The sequence below is a fragment of the Porites lutea genome, chromosome 7 (assembly GCF_958299795.1).
Source record: "Porites lutea chromosome 7, jaPorLute2.1, whole genome shotgun sequence".
Classification (NCBI taxonomy): domain Eukaryota; kingdom Metazoa; phylum Cnidaria; class Anthozoa; order Scleractinia; family Poritidae; genus Porites; species Porites lutea.
Window position 1 is genome coordinate 671,847 of NC_133207.1, and position 19,457 is coordinate 691,303.

A 19,457-nucleotide genomic window follows, 5' to 3' on the forward strand; every position below is an offset into this window, starting at 1 on the left:
TAGCCCTGCCATAACTTGCCTGAGAAAACAGCCAACATTTTGTGACACCACCACTGGTTTCCACATGGAATGGCATCTGGGCAACCAGTGGAAGTGTCATGAAATGTCTGCTTTTCTCTCAGGCTATGCCATAACCAACACAAAAACAGTTCAAAACGATGTTAGGTGAGCTGCTTTAGCAACCGCCATGGTCCTCACAGTGCAACTGCCCCAGCCCCCAGTGAGACCATATATTGTAATAATAAATTATTAAAATTATGAGCCATTATGAGAATGGAGGCTTATTATTATTGGTGCCCCAGACTTGAGGAAGGGTTCACTTTCTAGAAGCTTATGTGCTTTATAAAGAAGAAATAAAGTGTGTGAATCCAGATTTGTTGTTTACAGAGAGGAAGCGCGGCCAAGTGGTCACCACCTTGGACTCGCAATCGGGGGGTCTCAGGTTCGAGTTCTACTTTGGCCACTTACTGGATTTGTTCTTGGTCATCCTGGGTTCAAATCCTTATAAGCTCTGCTTATAAATAGCCAACTGGCTGTCTCCTGTCAGTTGGGGTTATTAATCCTGTTATGTTCTATTTGCATCACTTGTTTCAGAATTATTTGAAACTAGCTGGATAAGCTAAGTGCACTTTCCACTATAAATAAACCTTAAACCTTTGTAAATCTGTAAGGCCCTATAATAAAAATTAGACACCCACTCTCTTACTCTAGTAAGAGGAGATTATGCAAGAGTTGGGTGCCCATCTCATACAGGTTTCACTGTGTTATGAACATTGACTATTCTCTTTGTACAAATTGTATTCTAAGAGGCCGATCAGGTATAATTGGAAGTCCATGCACTTTTGGCTTGGGTTCTTCACCAATGTGAAATATTTGATACTTTTGAATTATTCTAGTCAACAGCAAGTACTGTTCCAGCTCTGACAAGCGCCGACCTACACACATGCGTGTGCCATACCCAAATGGCAAAGAAGCAAATGCCTCAACAGATGAACTGCTCTTGGATGGTCTTCTTTGGGCACGCAACCATCTCTCTGGGATAAAAGATAAAGGTTCTTCAAAATATTTGTCACTAATTCCCATGGCATAGGACAAAATCATCACCTGAGTACCAGCAGGGATTTTATAACCACTTAATACCAAGTCTTGTTCAGTTTCCCGGTGAAGGAAATAGATTGGGTACAACCGAAGGACTTCTTTGATGCATGATTTTAAGTATGATATCTTTGACAACGAGTTAGCAGACACAATTTCTCCAGGCTTCAGAACTGTTGAAATTTCTTGATGTAGTTTGAACTGCTTATCTTGATTTTTTGCCAGCTCATACAAACTCCACAGAACTGCATTTGATGTTGTGTCAACACCAGCAAAGAAAATGTCTACATATGTTGCTACCATATCCTTGTATGTCATATCAGATTTGGAAGCCAAAACTTCTAAAAATTCTGTGTTTTGGCTTTGATTTCGTTCACCTGCGCTTGTATTTTGCTCTTCGTACTTTGCCAGTTTTCTCCTTATACATTTTCCAGTAAACTCGTATAGTTTGTCACAACTTTGTGTAAACTGCTTGTACATTTTGGTTTGAAAAATATTCATCATCCAGGGAGGTTGCACATTGATGGAAGCACTAGCGTTTAAAAAGTCGGACGACGACTGGATGAACTCCTGTACCTCATGGTCAATTTCATCTTCCAAAGCACCAAACCTTTCATCAAATAACACCTGCGAAACAGACTCGAAGGACCATTTAAAGAGCTCTTCTTCTAACTGGGGTACCTCGTTGTCCAAGCCATGGATTCCTTTAAGTTTCTCAACCCTCGCCATAAAGTCAGTGACAATCTCATTAAATGATGGTATGTATTCTTCCACACACTTTGGCTTCAGCATTCGATCGTTCACCCAGCGTCGATATTTGTACCAATTTGTACCATTACCGAAGAGCAAACCCGGAAGTTTTTTAGTCTTTTTCCTGTAGTAATTCATAGCAGGGCTTCCCGGTCTGATAGGAGAACGTCCCTCGGCCCGAAATACTGCAGCCGCATCAGAAGGGTTCGAAATCTTGACATTTACAACAGTTCTTAGACCTGTGTATTTCGTCCTAAAAATTGGTCCAAAGTTTTCGACATTCCTTAACGGCGCTTTCAACAGGATTTTTCCAAGATCTAAATCAGTCTTTTTTTGTTGAAAAGGAAGGAGTTTAAGGCCATCCAAAATAAATTTCTTCGCCAATGAAAACCCATTCAAATTCGAATGTGGGCCTGGCAGGTCCTCCACGGAAAGTTTCCTTCGATCTGAAGCAAACAACCCTTTATGACCGTGAAAACTTGCTTTGAAGTTAAGTTGGAGAAAAGGAGGTGCAAAATAACGACTAAAACCACGAATGAACTGCATTTCAAAACAAAGGCAGGCTTTCTTCGGGTTTGCTGAGTGAAATGTTACCAGGCGTTACTTACTCCAATGCTTGTTCCCATACTCCTCCGTCCAAAACGATGTTTTTTCTCTTTTTTGGATCAAAATTTTAAATTCATCTCTTTCTTTATTTTCGTCTAAATTGTGTTTGACGATAGTTTAGAGTGGTGATACCATAAGGATAGAAAGACCCTTTTTAAACTGATATTTTGATTTTTAGTGGTGACTGTTCTGTATTTTTCCTAAACGGTTTAGATTTATTGAGCCGGAATTTTCTCTTGCTTTATTTTATGTGAGAAATTGGCTGTGAAGAAATTTTGGTGACCCGCAGTGGAAACTGGAATTTGTCGTAGGGTTTTATCTGCCATGATTTTGGCGGCCTCGGCTCCTGTCTTAGGTCAAAATCGGGATTATTTTCTTTCTTTTTTTAGTTTTTGTCTAAGGTGACTAATGTTTTCTTAAGAATCAATGTTTAACGATATTTTAGAGTGGTGAACTGGTCAAAAAGAACCCTTTCTTCAGATCCCATGGTCTGATTTTAGTTTGTTACCATTATTGGTTTTTTTTTTCTTCCTGAAGGGGCTAACCCATGATTTAATTTTCTTTGTGTGATTTTTGTCAACATTGACCAAACCTAAACAGAGAATTTTCAAAAAAGTTGTATTTTAAAATGAGCTACCATACTGGCGTACAACCCTAACCCAACTCTCGGCATAGCTCTGGCCCTGAGGAAGGCTAATTCTGTTAGCCAAAATATTGGCCTATAATAAAACAGCCCTTTGCCGTAGTGCCAGCCTTGCATTCAGTTTTGTTTCCTGACCCAATAAGTATTACCTCTCAAAGTTTTAGCTGGGTTTTACCGCCTTTGGTTGAAAGTGAGGTTCTATTTGTTGAACTTCAATGCGACGATCCTCCGCCTAAGCTTGACAAATCCAAGGAGATGGAATTAAAACCGCGACTTCTTTCTTTTTCGTCTCTTTTCTTTTCTTTGGTTTTGGTCAAAAATTGGCAATTTTCAAATCTTTTTACTTCTGAGAAAAATATTCTATGAAATGCCTTTCTACGATATAAAAACGAACTTAAAAACAACAAAAAAATGAGATTCTTCCAAAGGGGTTAACCCATGGTTTTGGTGTAGAAATGGCGATTTTTCCATCTTTTTTTTAGGCAAAATAGGCTCGGAAAATGTGTTTTACCATATTCTAGAACGAAAAAACACCTCTCTCGGCAATAAAAACAAGAAGTTCAACAAGTCAAAAAAATAAAATTTCTCAAAAGCGGTTAACCCATGGTTTCGGTCCAAAAATGGCCATTTTTCCAACTTTTTTTTTTAGGCAATATAGGCCAGGAAAATGTCTTCTACGGTATTCTAGAACAAAAAAACGCCTTTCTAGGCTATAAAAACAAGAACTTCAAAAAGTCGAAAAATTGACGTTTTCCAAAGGGGTTAACCCATGGTTTTGGTCCAAAAATGGAGATTTTTCCAACTTTTTTTTTTTTGGCAATACAGGAAAGGCAAATGTCTTTTACGGTATTCTAGAACGAAAAAACGCCTTTTTAGGCTATAAAAACAAGAAGTTCAAAACGTCCAAAAATTGACATTTTTCCAAAGGGGTTAACCCATGGTTTTGGTCCAAAAATGGCCATTTTTTGAATTTTTTTCTTTTAGGCCAGGAAAATGTCTTTTACGATATTCTAGAACAAAAAAAACGCCTTTCTAGGCTATAAAAACAGGAAATTTAAAAAGTCGACAAATTGACATTTTTTTTAGGGGAGTTAACCCATAGTTTTGGTCCAAAAATGGCCATTTTTCCAACTTTTTTTTTTTAGGCAATACTGGAAAAGAAAATGTCTTTTACGGTATTCTAGAACGAAAAAACGCCTTTTTAGGCTATAAAAACAAGAAGTTCAAAACGTCCAAAAATTGACATTTTTCCAAAGGGGTTAACCCATGGTTTTGGTCCAAAAATGGCCATTTTTTGAATTTTTTTCTTTTAGGCCAGGAAAATGTCTTTTACGATATTCTAGAACAAAAAAAACGCCTTTCTCGGCTATAAAAACAGGAAGTTTAAAAAGTCGAAAAATTGACATTTTTTTTAGGGGAGTTAACCCATATGTTTTGGTCCAAAAAAGGCCATTTTTCCAACTTTTTTTTTTTAGGCAATACTGGAAAAGAAAATGTCTTTTACGGTATTCTAGAACGAAAAAACGCCTTTCTAAGCTATAAAAACAGGAAGTTTAAAAAGTCGAAAAATTGACATTTTTCCAAAGGGGTTAACCCATGCTTTTGGTCCAAAAATGGCCATTTTTCCAACTTTTTTTTTGGGCAAGATAGGCCAGGAAAATCTCTTTTACGATATTCTAGAAAGAAAAAACGCCTTTCTAGGCTATATAAACAAGAAGTTCAAAAAGTCGAAAAATCGACGTTTTTCCAAACGGGTTAACCCATGGTTTTGGTCCAAAAATGGCCATTTTTCCAACTTTTTTCTTTTAGGCAATATAGGCGGGGAATATGTCTTTTACGATATTCTAGAACGAAAAAACGCCTTTCTAGGCTATAAAAACATGAAGTTCAAAAAATCAAAAATTGACATTGACACCCATGAAGACACACATGAAGTTCAAAAAATCAAAAATTGACATTGACACCCATGGTTTTGGTCCAAAAATGGCCATTTTCCAACTTTTCTCTTTTACGCAATATAGGCCAGGAAAATGTCTTTTACGATATTCGAGAATAAAAAAAACGCCTTTCTACGCTATAAGAACAGGAAGTTCAAAAGGTCGAAAAATTGGCATTTTTCCAAAGGGGTTAACCCATGGTTTTGGTTCAAAAATGGCCATTTTATCAAGTCTTTTTTTTTAGGCAATATAGGCCAGGAAAATGTCCGTTACGATATTCTAGAACGAAAAAACGCCTTTCTAGGCTATAAAAATATGAAGTTAAAAAAATCGAAAAATGGACATTTTTCCAAAGGGGTTAACCCATGGTTTTGGTCCAGAAATGGCCATTTTTCCAACTTTTTTCTTTTAAGCAATGTAGGCTAGGAAAATGTCTTTTACGATATTCTAGAACTAAAAAACGCCTTTCTAGGCTATATAAAAAAGAAGTTCAAAAAGTCGAAAAATTGACATTTTTCCAAAAAGGTTAACCCATGGTTTTGGTCCAAAAATGGCCATTTTTCCAACTTTTTTTTTTAGGCAATATAGGAGAGGAAAATGTCTTTTACGGTATTCTAGAAAGAAAAAACGCCTTTCTAGGCTATAAAAACAAGAAGTTCAAAAAGTCGAAAAATTGACATTTTTCCAAAAAGGTTAACCCATGGTTTTGGTCCAAAAATGGCCATTTTTCCAACTTTTTTTTTTAGGCAATATAGGAGAGGAAAATGTCTTTTACGGTATTCTAGAAAGAAAAAACGCCTTTCTAGGCTATAAAAACAAGAAGTTCAAAAAGTCGAAAAATTGACATTTTTCCAAAGGGGTTAACCCATGGTTTTGGTCGAAAAATGGCCATTTTTCCAAATTTTTTGTTTTAGGCAATATACGCAAGGAAAATGTCTTTTACAATATTCTAGACAAGAAAACGCCTCTCTAGGCTATATAAACAAGAACATCAAAAAGTCGAAAAATTAGCATTTTTCCAAAGGGGTTAACCTATGGTTTTCGTCCAAAAATGGCCATTCTTTCAAATCTTTTTTTTTTAAGGCAATATAGGTCAGGAAAATGTCTTTTACGATATTCTAGAACGAAAAAACGCCTTTCTAGGCTATAAAAACATGAAGATCAAAAAGTCGAAAAATTGACATTTATACAAAGGGGTTAACCCATGGTTTTGGTCCAAAAATGGCCATTTTTCCAACTTTTTTCTTTTAGGCAATATAGGCCAGGAAACTTCTTTTACGATATTATAGAACGAAAAAACGCCTTACTAGGCTATCAAAACATGAAGTTCAAAAAATCGAAAAATTGACATTTTTCCAAAGGGGTTAACCCATGGTTTTTGTCCAAAAATAGCCATTTTTCCAACTTTTTTCTTTTAGGCAATATATTCCAGGAAAATGTCTTTTACGATAAACGCCTTTCTAGGCTATAAAAACATGAAGTTTAAAAAGTAGCAAAATTGACATTTTTCCAAAGAGGTTAACCAACGGATTTAGTCCAAAAATTGCCATTTTTACAACTTTTTAATTTTAGGCAATATAGGCGAGGAAAACTTCTTTTAAGATATTCTAGAACGAAAAAACGCCTTTCTAGGCTATAAAAACATGAAGTTCAAAAAGTCGAAAAATTGACGTTTTTCCAAAGGGGTTAACCCATGGTTTTGGTCCAAAAATGGTTATTTTTCCAACTTTTTTCTTTTAGGCAATATAGGCCAGGAAAACGTCTTTTACGATATTCTAGAACGAAAAAACGCCTTACCTAGGCTATAAAAACATGAAGTTCAAAAAGTCGAAAAATTGACATTTTTCCAAAGGGGTTAACCCATGGTTTTGGTCCAAAAATAGTCTTTTTTCGAACTTTTTAATTTCAGGGAATATAGGCCAGAAAACTTCTTTTAAGATATTCTAGAACGAAAAAACGCCTTTCTAGGCTATAAAAACATGAAGTTCAAAAAGTCCAAAAAATTGACATTTTTCCAAAGGGGTTAACCCATGGTTTTGGTCAAAAATGGCCATTTTTCGAACTTTTTTCTTTTAGGCAATATAGGCCAGGAAAATGTCTTTTACGATATTCTAGAACGAAAAAACGCCTTACTAGGCTATAAAAACATGAAGTTCAAAAAATCGAAAAATTGACATTTTTCCAAAGGGGTTAACCCATGGTTTTGGTCCAAAAATAGTCTTTTTTCGAACTTTTTAATTTCAGGGAATATAGGCCAGAAAACTTCTTTTAAGATATTCTAGAAGGAAAAAACGCCTTTCTAGGCTATAAAAACATGAAGTTCAAAAAGTCGAAAAATTGACATTTTTCCAAAGGGGTTAACCCATGGTTTTGGTCAAAAATGGCCATTTTTCCAACTTTTTTCTTTTAGGCAATATAGTCCAGGAAAATGTCTTTTACGATATTCTAGAACGAAAAAACGCCTTACTAGGCTATAAAAACATGAAGTTCAAAAAATCGAAAAATTGACATTTTTCCAAAGGGGTTAACCCATGGTTTTGGTCCAAAAATAGCCTTTTTTCGAACTTTTTAATTTCAGGGAATATAGGCCAGAAAACTTCTTTTAAGATATTCTAGAACGAAAAAACGCCTTTCTAGGCTATAAAAACATGAAGTTCAAAAAGTCGAAAAATTGACATTTTTCCAAAGGGGTTAACCCATGGTTTTGGTCAAAAATGGCCATTTTTCCAACTTTTTTCTTTTAGGCAATATAGGAAAGGAAAATGTCTTTTACGATATTCTAGAACGAAAAAACGCCTTACTAGGCTATAAAAACATGAAGTTCAAAAAATCGAAAAATTGACATTTTTCCAAAGGGGTTAACTCATGGTTTTGGTCCAAAAATAGCCTTTTTTCGAACTTTTTAATTTCAGGGAATATAGGCCAGAAAACCTCTTTTAAGATATTCTAGAACGAAAAAGCGCCTTTCTAGGCTATAAAAACATGAAGTTCAAAAAGTCGAAAAATTGACATTTTTCCAAAGGGGTTAACCCATGGTTTTGGTCAAAAATGGCCATTTTTCCAACTTTTTTTTTTTAGGCAATATAGGAAAGAAAAATGTCTTTTACGGTATTCTAGAACGAAAAAACGCCTTTCTAGGCAATGAAAACAAGAAGTTCAAAAAGTCGAAAAATTGACATTTTTTTAAAGGGGTTAACCCATGGTTTTGGTCCAAAAATGGCCATTTTTCAACTTTTTTCTTTTTGGCAATATAAGAAAGGAAAATGTGTTTTACGGTATTCTAGAACGAAAAAACGCCTTTCTAGGCAAAAAAAACAAGAAGTTCAAAATGTCGAAAAATTGACATTTTTCCTAAAACCCATGGTTTTGGTCCAAAAATGGCGAAATATTCTGTGATAAGGTGTTTCAGGATAGTCTAGAGAGAAAAAACTCCGTTCTAGGCTATAAAAAGTCGAAAAATTGGGATGTTTTCAAAGGGGTTAGTCCATGGTTTTGGTCAAAAATTGGCCCTTTTGCATCCTTTTATGTTAGGCAAATAGACCAGGAAAATTTGTTTCACGATATTGTAAAACGAACAAACGCGCTGCTAGACTATAAAAACAGGAAGTTAAAAAAGTCGAAAAATTGAGTTTTTTGCAAAGGGGTTAGTCCATGGTTTTCGTCCAAAAATGGCCATTTTTCCAACTTTTTAATTTTAGGGAATATAGGCCAGGAAAATGTCTTTTACGATATTCTAGAACGAAAAAACGTCTTAGTAAGCTATAAAAACATGAAGTTCAAAAAGTCGAAAAATTGACATTTTTCCAAAGGGGTTAACCCATGGTTTTTGTCCAAAAATGGCCATTTTTCCAACTTTTTCTTTTAGGCAATATAGGCCAGGAAAACGTCTTTTACGGTATTCTAGAACGAAAAAACGCCTTTCTAGGCTTTAAAAACGTGAAGTTTAAAGAGTTGAAAAATTGACATTTCTCCAAAGGGGTTAACCAATGGTTTTGGTCCAAAAATGGCAATTTTTCAACTTTTTTTTTTAGGCAATATAGGCCAGGAAAATTTTTTTTTTTACGGTATTCTAGAACGAAAAAACGCCTTTCTAGGTTATAAAAACAAGAAGTTCAAAAAGTCGAGAAATTGACATTTTTCCAAAGGGGTTAACCCATGGTTTGGGTCCAAAAATGCCCGTTTTTCCAACTTTTTTCTTTTAGGCAATATAGGCCAGGAAAATGTCTTTTACGATATTCTAGAACGAAAAAACGCCTGACTAGGCTATAAAAACATGAAGTTCAAAAAGTCGAAAAATTGACATTTTTCCAAAAATTGACATTTTTCCAAAGGGGTTAACCCATGGTTTTGGTCCAAAAATGGCCATTTTTCCAAGTTATTTCTTTTAGGCAATATAGGGCAGGAAAACGTCTTTTACGGTATTCTAGAACGAAACAACGCCTTTCTAGGCTATAAAAACATGAAGTTTAAAGAGTGGAAAAATTGACATTTTTCCAAAGGGGTTAACCCATGGTTTTGGTCCAAAAAAGGCCATTTTTCCAAGTTTTTAATTTTAGGGAATATAGGCCAGGAAAATGTCTTTTACGATATTCTAGAACGAAAAAACGCCTTTCTAGGCTATAAAAACATGAAGTTCAAAAAGTCGAAAAATTGACATTTTTCCAAAGGGGTTAACCCATGGTTTTTGTCCAAAAATGGCCATTTTTCCAACTTTTTTATTTTAGGCAATATAGGCCAGGAAAATGTCTTTTACGATATTCTAGAAGAAAAAAACGTCTTTCTAGGCTATAAAAACATGAAGTTCAAAAAGTCGAAAAACTGACATTTTTCCAAAGGGGTTAACCCATGGTTTTGGTCAAAAAATGGCCATTTTTCCAACTTTTTTTTTTTAGGCAATATAGGAAAGGAAAATGTCTTTGACGGTATTGTAGAACGAAAAAACGCCTTTCTAGGCAATGAAAACAAGAAGTTCAAAAAGTCGAAAGATTGACATTTTTTTAAAGGGGTTAACCCATGGTTTTGGTCCAAAAATGGCCATTTTTCAACTTTTTTCTTTTTGGCAATATAAGAAAGGAAAATGTGTTTTACGGTATTCTAGAACGAAAAAACGCCTTTGTAGGCAAAAAAAACAAGAAGTTCAAAATGTCGAAAAATTGACATTTTTCCTAAAACCCATGGTTTTGGTCCAAAAATGGCGAAATATTCTGTGATAAGGTGTTTCAGGATAGTCTAGAGAGAAAAAACTCCCTTCTAGGCTATAAAAAGTCGAAAAATTGGGATGTTTTCAAAGGGGTTAGTCCATGGTTTTGGTCAAAAATTAGCCCTTTTGCATCCTTTTATGTTAGGCAAATAGACCAGGAAAATTTGTTTCACGATATTGTAAAACGAACAAACGCGCTGCTAGACTATAAAAACAGGAAGTTAAAAAAGTCGAAAAATTGAGTTTTTTGCAAAGGGGTTAGTCCATGGTTTTGGTCAAAAATTAGCAATTTTTTCCATTGTTTTATTTGAGGCAAAATGGACCAAGAAAATGTTTTTTACCATAATGTAAAACGAAAAAACGCGTCTCTAGGCTATAAAAACAAGAAGTTAAAAAAGTCGAAAAATTGGGATTTTTCCAAAGGGATTAGCCCATGGTTTTAGTCAAAAATTGGCAATTTTTCCATCTTTTTATTAGGGGCAAAATAGGCTAGGAAAATCTGTTTTATGATTCATTTTTTTATATAATTGCTTGAAAATCTTTTTGACAGGAATTTACAAAACTGAATGAATTACTGATAATTATAGTAATAATGATAATAATTTGTCTATCCAACCAGACACAAAAGGTACCAGTGACTGCTTTATGTACATTATTAACCATTATTTCTTTAAAAAGTGCAGTTATTGATGACTTCCTGGCCAACATAAAACTTTAAAAAGTACAAATTTCATTTTATAAAATACAAAAAAAGCACTACTAAAAGGCTTTTCATTTGAAAAGTCTCTCCACACGATTTTGTCAAACAAATAAAGAAACAATCTAACAACATTATCATCTCCATGCTTTTAAAAGACCAACATGACTATTGTTAGTGAAGAAAAAAAGGCTTAAAAAAGTAAAAAAATTCCTTAAAATTTCAGCAATCATAATGTTTAACTCCTATTTACGCTGTGTTTTGAAACATTTGAAGGGGAAGGGAAAGAGGCAATTAAGGTGTGCAGGATCATGATGTGCGCATATTTGAAGTGACAGAAGGAGAACGTGAGAAATCGAGAACGTGATGGGCATCGCTCGTATGCCTATTATGCACTTGTGGGCCTTAATTCCCCCTTTGCCTTCCACTTTTTAAATTTATATGAGTTATTTGCTCATTGTTTTGCAGTCCATGCTTCTGGTCCATGAGAATCCTTTATTATCCACACTTTGTCAATCACTTCTCCTTCCTAATTGACAACAAAGCAGGAACAAATTCAGTCAAACAACTTCTCCCCACTACTTATACAGCTACAGGAATTGGGAAGGGGCGAGAAATAAGAATCTGAATTTTGATTTGAGAGTTTTAAAGGGTTAAAAATGTGTGGATCACAACCTCTCCATTTCTAGAGGCAACAGAAGAGAACCGAGAGAGAATGTGGGGGCCAGGGATCAAGCCGCAAGAGGCAGAGGAAAGGAACCCGCCCATCTCACTTGTGTTTCCTTTTGCGTGCCACTAGTGCTTGACTTTCCATGATATTCCTGTAACAGAAAGTTTTCTCACAGGTTACAAGAAATAAAGGTTTGATATCCAGCCTGCATACCTTATCCACACTAACTTGGTCCATGAACAAGTGCGTCTCATTGAAGATGGTCATTCGTGTGTAACCATAATCTTCTGATCGATATGCTGTCCATGGAGGGTAGTCCTTCTCAAATGGGTCATGATCTTCTTGACATCCCTGAAAAAAAAAAAAATCGGGTCAGATCAGTCATAGTGAGAGACTAGTCATTATCATGTACTGTAATGGAAAACCAGTGCCAGATCCAGACCTTGGGATAGATGGGGGGGGGGGGGGGGGGGAGGCAGGCCTCTCCCCTGGATCCGCCACTGAAAACCATTGTGAATAAAGCGATATTACATATTATGACATCACCTTAAAAGGAATGGCAGTACAGAAGTGTTATTGAAAAAAACTTGTTTGAAACACGACGTTCTCTTATACTTAGATAAACATACCGCTGATCCAGTGGTGATATGAACAGGGGCGCAGGGGTTGGTGTATGGTTCTTCCATTGACCCATTGCAAACCTTCAACAAAACACAATACCAGTACAAATCACAACATTTAATTCATAAAGATTGTACACGGACAAAAGTAACAAATTAGCAAAATGAGAGCAACTGATTGCCTTGAAAGGCTGTTAAAATTTATTTAAAAAAGTTATATATATTTATTTCACAATTCAGCTTTAAAGGACATTAAATGACAAATTTATCTTACAAAGAACATAAATTTTTACATAATACATCATCATCATCCCCGCCATCGTCATCATCATCATCATAACCATCGTCGTCGTCATCATCATCATCATCATCATCATCATCATCATCATCTGCATCATCATCATCATCATCACCATCACCATCACCATCACCATCACCATCACCATCACCATCACCATCACCATCACCATCACCATCACCATCACCATCACCATCATCATCATCATCATCATCATCATCATTATCATCACCATCAAAATCACAACCACTGTTATTGTCATGATCATCATTACCAAGACGATCATCACCATCATCATTATCATCATCGTTGTCGTCATCATCATCATCATTTGAATGCCGAAACGATGCTTCACCATTGGATACTGCCCCAATTACATGCCTGAGCTCCACTGACATCATATTTGATTCCCAGGGGCTTAAGATATAGGTAGACCACACACACCGGTACTCAGCAGTAACCTTGACAGTAGATTGCACGAGAAGCAAATGCGGGAGAAAAGCATTACCATCCAGGGGTTTATAAATAATTTATAACCTGGGTTTGATATAAAAATGGTAAATACAAAAAAGTTATAACTTACTTGCCGATTGTAGATGGGGAACAGTCGTTCATAAGAGTGCTCATGAGCCCAGATGGATAGATCAACCCCTGATGAGGTAAAAAGTGATTATTGTACGATTGCGTGAATCTGAATGAGGGAAAGTAAGGAAGACAAAATAGGGGAGGAGGGGCAGAAATACAATGAGTTTCCTGTTCCCATTATTCCCAGTATTGCCCTTGACTTGTATGCTGACCTCTACTGCAAATTATGTCAATTCTTTGCCAATTCCAGTCTCTCTAAATTCTAATATTAGTCATCTCAGAAATTGACGTTTGAAAAAATCTGTATACTCTGATGCCTAACTATGAACTTCACCTTACCATATTTGTAAAACAGGTCTTCCAAAGGAAACAGATGTTTAGAAGTGAGTCCACCACGCACCTTGTATACAAGATAGAAAAACAAAATAAAGTTTATGGTTTCTCAGTATCAGTTTGTTTTTACGAAACATTGATATTGTACTGACAATTTAGCTGATCCTTTCCTTCACTGATTCAAAACTAAGCGAGAAGTAGATAGCAGAAACTTGTTTATACAACTTACCACACTCTCATGTTTGGTGCAGTCATCTCCATCACTGTTGGAACAGTACATTGGTCTGTGCCCCATAGTTATAATCCACGGATGTAACTTGCGGTTTTTGGGAGATGCTGCCTCCTGTTTTAGTATAACAGAATATTAACCTTCATGCAAAAGTGTCTCGAGAACTGCTTTACATGTTTATGATGTTACAATTCTTAGTCAACTGAAAAGATAAATGTAATGAGTTTACCAAATGATCATAAATGCATCAGCAAATGAAAGGAATGTAAAAATTTTTCTATGGCTTTTCCTATGTTTCACCACAGGATCTGTTTTCAACAATCTGCTGCATCTTATCACAGGTGTAATCTGATAGACCATTTGTAGCTGGTCGTTTAGGTACAAAAATGCCATGTTCGGGGATGCAAGTGACACAAGAAACCCACTCGGGCAAGACAAACAAAGGAAACTACCACTTTACAAGATATGCCGGTAAGCTCAGCTTTGTTTGTCTTCCCCCTTTACAGCATGGCATTTTTGTACTAATTGAATAACCAACTTAAAGGAGGATTATTCAGGTATCCCAGGATGCAATGTGCATTAACTCCATTTAAAAGATCAACCTTAAGTGGACTTGCATGCAAATGCTAATGTACCCAATTTTGACATTACAAAGGCCAAATAAAGGTTGACCAGCAACAAACAGACAAAGTAAATTAGTTATGTGTACCGCCTGAAACAAAAGCGTAATTCATTTCACTCATGGATCGATAATTCGTTACAAAATACTTTGTTCACCTACAACCGCGGAAATGAAAAAGTAAACGAGGTCCAAAAATCCTTATAATTTCAGAGCGTTCCACTTCTCTCAACTAGAATTTAACGCTGACAGAGCGATGTTTTTGGCGGGTGCATCATGGCATACTTGAATAATCCTCCTTTGATCAGATGCAAAGATCCTGTAACAGGAAGCATGAGGAGAGAGGAGGCAGAGGGGACTGTAGTGCAATCAAAGATTTCAAACCTGCAAGTCTTTTTCAAGCCAGTCATACTGTTGAACAACTTGTTCAAGTCCATAATTCAAGAAAAAATAGACTTCGGTCGAAATGCTGATGATATGTGCAGGACCAATATTCCAACTGAAGGAAAGCCATTCAATATCATTAGGAATTAAAACTTACACTGATCACAGTTTAGAAAGCTATAAAGGTAGGTATGAGGTTGTAGAAAGTTGACTGAAACTTGGAAATGCTGGGTGACCATTTCTCAAATAAAACGTGACTGTAAATGAAAATGTATACCGCAAAAAATTCATTATAGGATTTTTGCTTGTCTTGGAGAATGAAATTGTCTTATTAGCATGTTGATGGGGCCTAAGATTATTCATTTGAGAAAATCAATCTTAATTTTCAAACATTGACACTGGTCAAAGTGTGGCAGCTTGTTAGTTGACTACAGAGTAGGCAAATAAAAATTAATGCATTAATGAACATTTTACCTGTAGAAGATACCTTCACTATTTCCTGGCATTGAAAATCTGCTTCTGTAGTTTGAAAAGTTACTAGCAGAAAAAGAAACAAAAAAACATACAAGTTAAGGAAGTTGTTTTTTCAGTCAATGAGCTAACCAAGCATTATCTATCAATCTTTATTCCTTTTCAGTGGCAAGAACATATTAAATTACACTGTAAGATTGGAAGAGGATGGAGAGGGTGAATGAAATGAATTCAGACTAAAATAAATATAGTCATTCACCCTGCCCTTGGTCTAAGAACAAGGGAGTTGAGTCCTCTCCTTGATTTGATCAATAACATGATTTTATATATTTACAGAGAGAGACCTTAACTTCATCTCATTATTACAAGTACTATTACATCAGTTTCTTAATGTTATAATGTCATGGTTAGTATCAGATTTCTGATTCAATTTTCAGGAAACAAAATCTCCATCTTACTAAGCCTGTTCGTGATTTCCAGGACAAGTCATGTAAGGCAAGTATGCTGCAATTGGTTGAATTTGGTTCATAAAATCATCTCCAACTTGGGCCTGGTCCTGAATTAAAGAAAACAACAAAAAAACTCTTTAAACACCAGGAATTCATGCAACATTAGAAGATTAGTACTGGTAAATAAAAAAATCGCAGCTAAAATTGTGGTGGATATTGGTTGTATTAACTAATTGTCCATGTAAAGAAATAGAAGTAATCAAAAGAGATAAGAGAAAAAGTGGTATATCAAAATTATTTGCAGACTGTCAAACCTTTTGAGTATGTAAAATTGGGATAAGTTTTAATCACTGAGGAATCACATGAGTGTTAACTGGTATCTTGATGCTCTGAAAAGCCATTTCCAGTGTTCTGAGGGGACAATTTTGTCTTAAATGTTCACTAATTATAAATTACACAAATCGATTGCAATTTTGTTTGTTTATTTTTATTTCCTTGTTTATGCGAACAATACTTGATTTTCATTTTTATTTTGTTTTTTTTTTTAAGTTTTCTGGACATCAATTTTATTCAAGTATACTCTGTTAGGAGTTCATAATGAGTATCATAAGAATTTGTTTGAAAATATCAGAAAGATGTCAAAATCAGGATTTTTGCTATCCTAATTACATATTGGTCAGGATTCAGGATTTTCAAGCAAAATCAGGAGAATCCTGACAAAATGGGAATGGTCAGACAGTCTATATTATTTTAGTATATAAATTATGGTACTCACAGTGTCCATGTTGTAGGCAAAGTCACCTGAAAAGGAAACAAATAGAACTCATTATTTCTTGATTATTCAAAACTTACAGTCAAAACAGGTCAAGCGTACCCCCAAAGATTCTATTAATGAATTGATTATTTGAAAAATGAATCCGGTAGTTGTTCCCGTAACTAGTGTCAAATTCAATTCCGAATTACTGCATGCGTAATGAGCAGTGAATAATTTACGAGAACTTGTCTGTATTTGGTCAGATTGAAAATCTTTCAATGAATTAAAATTCTTAGAAGACATTCGCATCAAATTCAGGGAAACTGAGCTAGTAGAAATTTCGTAACTGAATCGCGTGTGAATTCACGGCTCATTACGCATGCAAGAATGTAGAGATGAATCTGAAATCTACAACTGCCAACGGACTCAACTTTCAAATAATAAATTCATTAATGGAATTTTGGGGGGTATGCTTGACCTGGCTTGACTGTAAACTAATTTCCTTTCCCCAACTAAACTCTAATCTCTTAGCAATAATTATTATAAAGTATGGCAATCTTTTGAAAACCGTTCACTGTGGCAAACAAGTGCAGTTAAAAAAAGGATTATGAAATAAACAAAATAGAAATTAAACGCACCAACATGAAGAATGCCATCAAAGTGTCCCATCTGAGTTTCTTCTTGTAAGTAGCTTAATGATTTAGCGTTAACACTGCCCAGATCTCCAAACACAGCCAATCTAGGGCTCCAATCCACACCAGACTTAAAGGTTTTGAATGAAAACACTGCACTCCAGCCATCCCATCCACCACAGTGGTAATCTACATATAAAAATTCCAGTAAACAAGTTAATAAAAGTGTGAACAATGAAAACATAAATTCAGACTTAAAATATATATGATTTTAGTAGTTGGCACATTCACAAAGCGAGCTCTTTGTCTACCATATTCCTGACCTGATTAGAATTCAGAAATGACTTGGTGTGGGGAGGGAAAGCAAGGGAGTCGAGAACCAACAAACAGCATGACACAAGAGATGCCTCTGGGATTTGGAAATGGATCGCATAGTGTCAAGAGGCAAAAAAAGTCACAACTGTTATATTTTTAATAACTTTCTGCAACAGTTTCTAGTTTCTAGTTTCAACAGTTTCCCATTAAGCATGATATCAGGATAGATCTTGTGCAAAAGTTTGGGAAGATTTCAGTGTGAAAAAAAAAACAAAACAAAACAAACAGTAAGTGTCCAACAGCACAGTCTTATTGTTGTAAAATCCTTTCTGAAGAAGTCTCATGCAAAACCTTTACTAAAGTGTGGACCAAAAGGGGTGTTCTTATTTCCCCTTCATAACCAAATTCCTACAATTCAGAGTAACCCTTCCTGGATGCCCCCTTCAACCTGCCAATAAAATATTGGAGCTCTCCTTTCCCTTTTCTTGGCTTGGTCTTTATTCAGGACCTCAATGAGATAAGAAAAGTTTAAATAAATTTCGGTACCCCAGTACCCACCATAAACCTGGTCATAGGCCAGTCCCGTCAGCTTCACCCGGTGCATGTACAAGACGCGATGCTGTGAGCCACCATCTGTGAACTTCGTGACAGCGCCAGTAGCATGCAGTGTTAAGGGAAAACCACCTTTATTGTACTCCACTATAGAATAGTTTGTCAAGGTTAACGTGACCCATGTTACCATCATCTCTGTGGGGTCTCCTAAAGAACCGGTAATAGTGACAAGAAAAGTTAATGAACGTTGTACATGCATGTATCATGTCATGCAGTTGAATATTCACGAATTCAAGCAAGTGTTTGAAATTTAAAAAATACACAATAGACAGAGTAATAAGCAGGTCTTCTTCTTGTTGGAATTGATGAATATATTTACTTCAGATGGAGGCTAAGCCTGGAAAAAATGTCTTCACTTCTTTTATTCAGCAGTCATAGAAAACTTGAAACTGGCATTATTGTCAAAACTGACAGTTTTAAACTCTGGGCCAGTTGTTCGAAGGCTGATTAGCACTAACCCGGGGTGAAGTTTTCCTCCCGGTATCCTTTTCTTTTGTTCAAAAGCAAGTTCTCGGATAATTTTTTGTACTCTTTTTAGAGCATCCTATCATCAAATTGTAGAAAAAAAAGGATAAATCTTAATCTACTTGTTAAACCTTCAAAATTTGAATTCAAATTTCGCACTAATCTTAAGCCAGCTTTGAACAAGCTGGCCCCGATTATTACTGTAACTTTGAAATTAAAAGCAGCCATGAGATGATGCTAGAATTTTTATTGATGTCTGCAGACTCACAAGATCACTCAATCTGTGATTAAGAGTTTTCAAAATTAGCCCTCAGTGGGCAGCTTTGGGCCACCAAATCGGCCCAAGTGAGTGGCATTTTGACTAAAAACTACTGTCGTCTGCCGAAACTCCCCATCTCACAGTTGACCTCGGCCCGTAGTCCCCGGCTGGGGTAAAAATTATCTACACCGTTATACATAACTGTTTTCCTTGTACACTCCTTGAAGGAACTAATTCGAAATCTACGTCTTAATACAAACTTACATATTTATGAACTGGGCAGAAACAAACTAAGCATTTGAAGAAACTGAAAGACTTGACACTCAATACCCAACTGTTACATGAAATTTTTATACGTAAGTAATGTTTTGAGTCACATAGTTTTGAGTCACATAAAAGATAAAACAATTAAAGGCAGCTTTTCACTTTTTTGTTTTCTAACCTGAACAAGGTCGATAAGCAGAGAAAAGAATGTCAGATTCCTGGTTAGTATGCATAGAGAAACCAAATTAATGGCCGGAAGCAGGCGTCATGTATTGTCATGAACAGCGTCGTTAAAAACAGTCGACTTTCTTGTTTGATCACCTTACCTGTACTTGCAAGATGGATCTGTTGGGGCTGAGGATCATCGCCATAAGAATTATGAAGAAATAAAAGCAAACCAAAGCACATGAATTGCATTACGATTGAAGCCATTGCGCTCAGCTTGCAGTCGGCAAAGCTTTCCTTCGGCAGCGGTGTCCGAGTCACGTGAAATGCATCTGACAGATCATGCTATCGCGCGTCGCGCGCGCACACAAAAACATCACGCGATCATCCCATTTTTGTGCAGAG

At 35.9% G+C, this 19,457-nt stretch overlaps 2 protein-coding genes across 2 annotated transcripts; both read right to left on the reverse strand.

Annotated features, from left to right (window-relative positions):
• Positions 1-716: 716 nt before the first annotated feature.
• On the reverse strand, positions 717-2,409 carry LOC140942964 (sterol 26-hydroxylase, mitochondrial-like). The gene has a single exon (XM_073391986.1). The coding sequence runs from the start codon at positions 2,389-2,391 to the stop codon at positions 778-780; it is 1,614 nt and encodes a 537-aa protein (XP_073248087.1). The 5' UTR covers positions 2,392-2,409; the 3' UTR covers positions 717-777.
• An 8,368-nt stretch (positions 2,410-10,777) lies between these two features.
• On the reverse strand, positions 10,778-19,370 carry LOC140942968 (acid phosphatase type 7-like). Its single transcript, XM_073391990.1, has 13 exons — positions 19,214-19,370; positions 17,846-18,046; positions 16,979-17,161; positions 16,362-16,387; positions 15,596-15,693; positions 15,141-15,203; positions 14,667-14,781; positions 13,664-13,777; positions 13,441-13,501; positions 13,100-13,167; positions 12,228-12,299; positions 11,812-11,949; positions 10,778-11,457 (listed from the first exon to the last, which is right to left on the reverse strand). The coding sequence occupies exons 1-13, from the start codon at positions 19,317-19,319 to the stop codon at positions 11,383-11,385; spliced, it is 1,320 nt and encodes a 439-aa protein (XP_073248091.1). The 5' UTR covers positions 19,320-19,370; the 3' UTR covers positions 10,778-11,382.
• Positions 19,371-19,457: the final 87 nt, after the last annotated feature.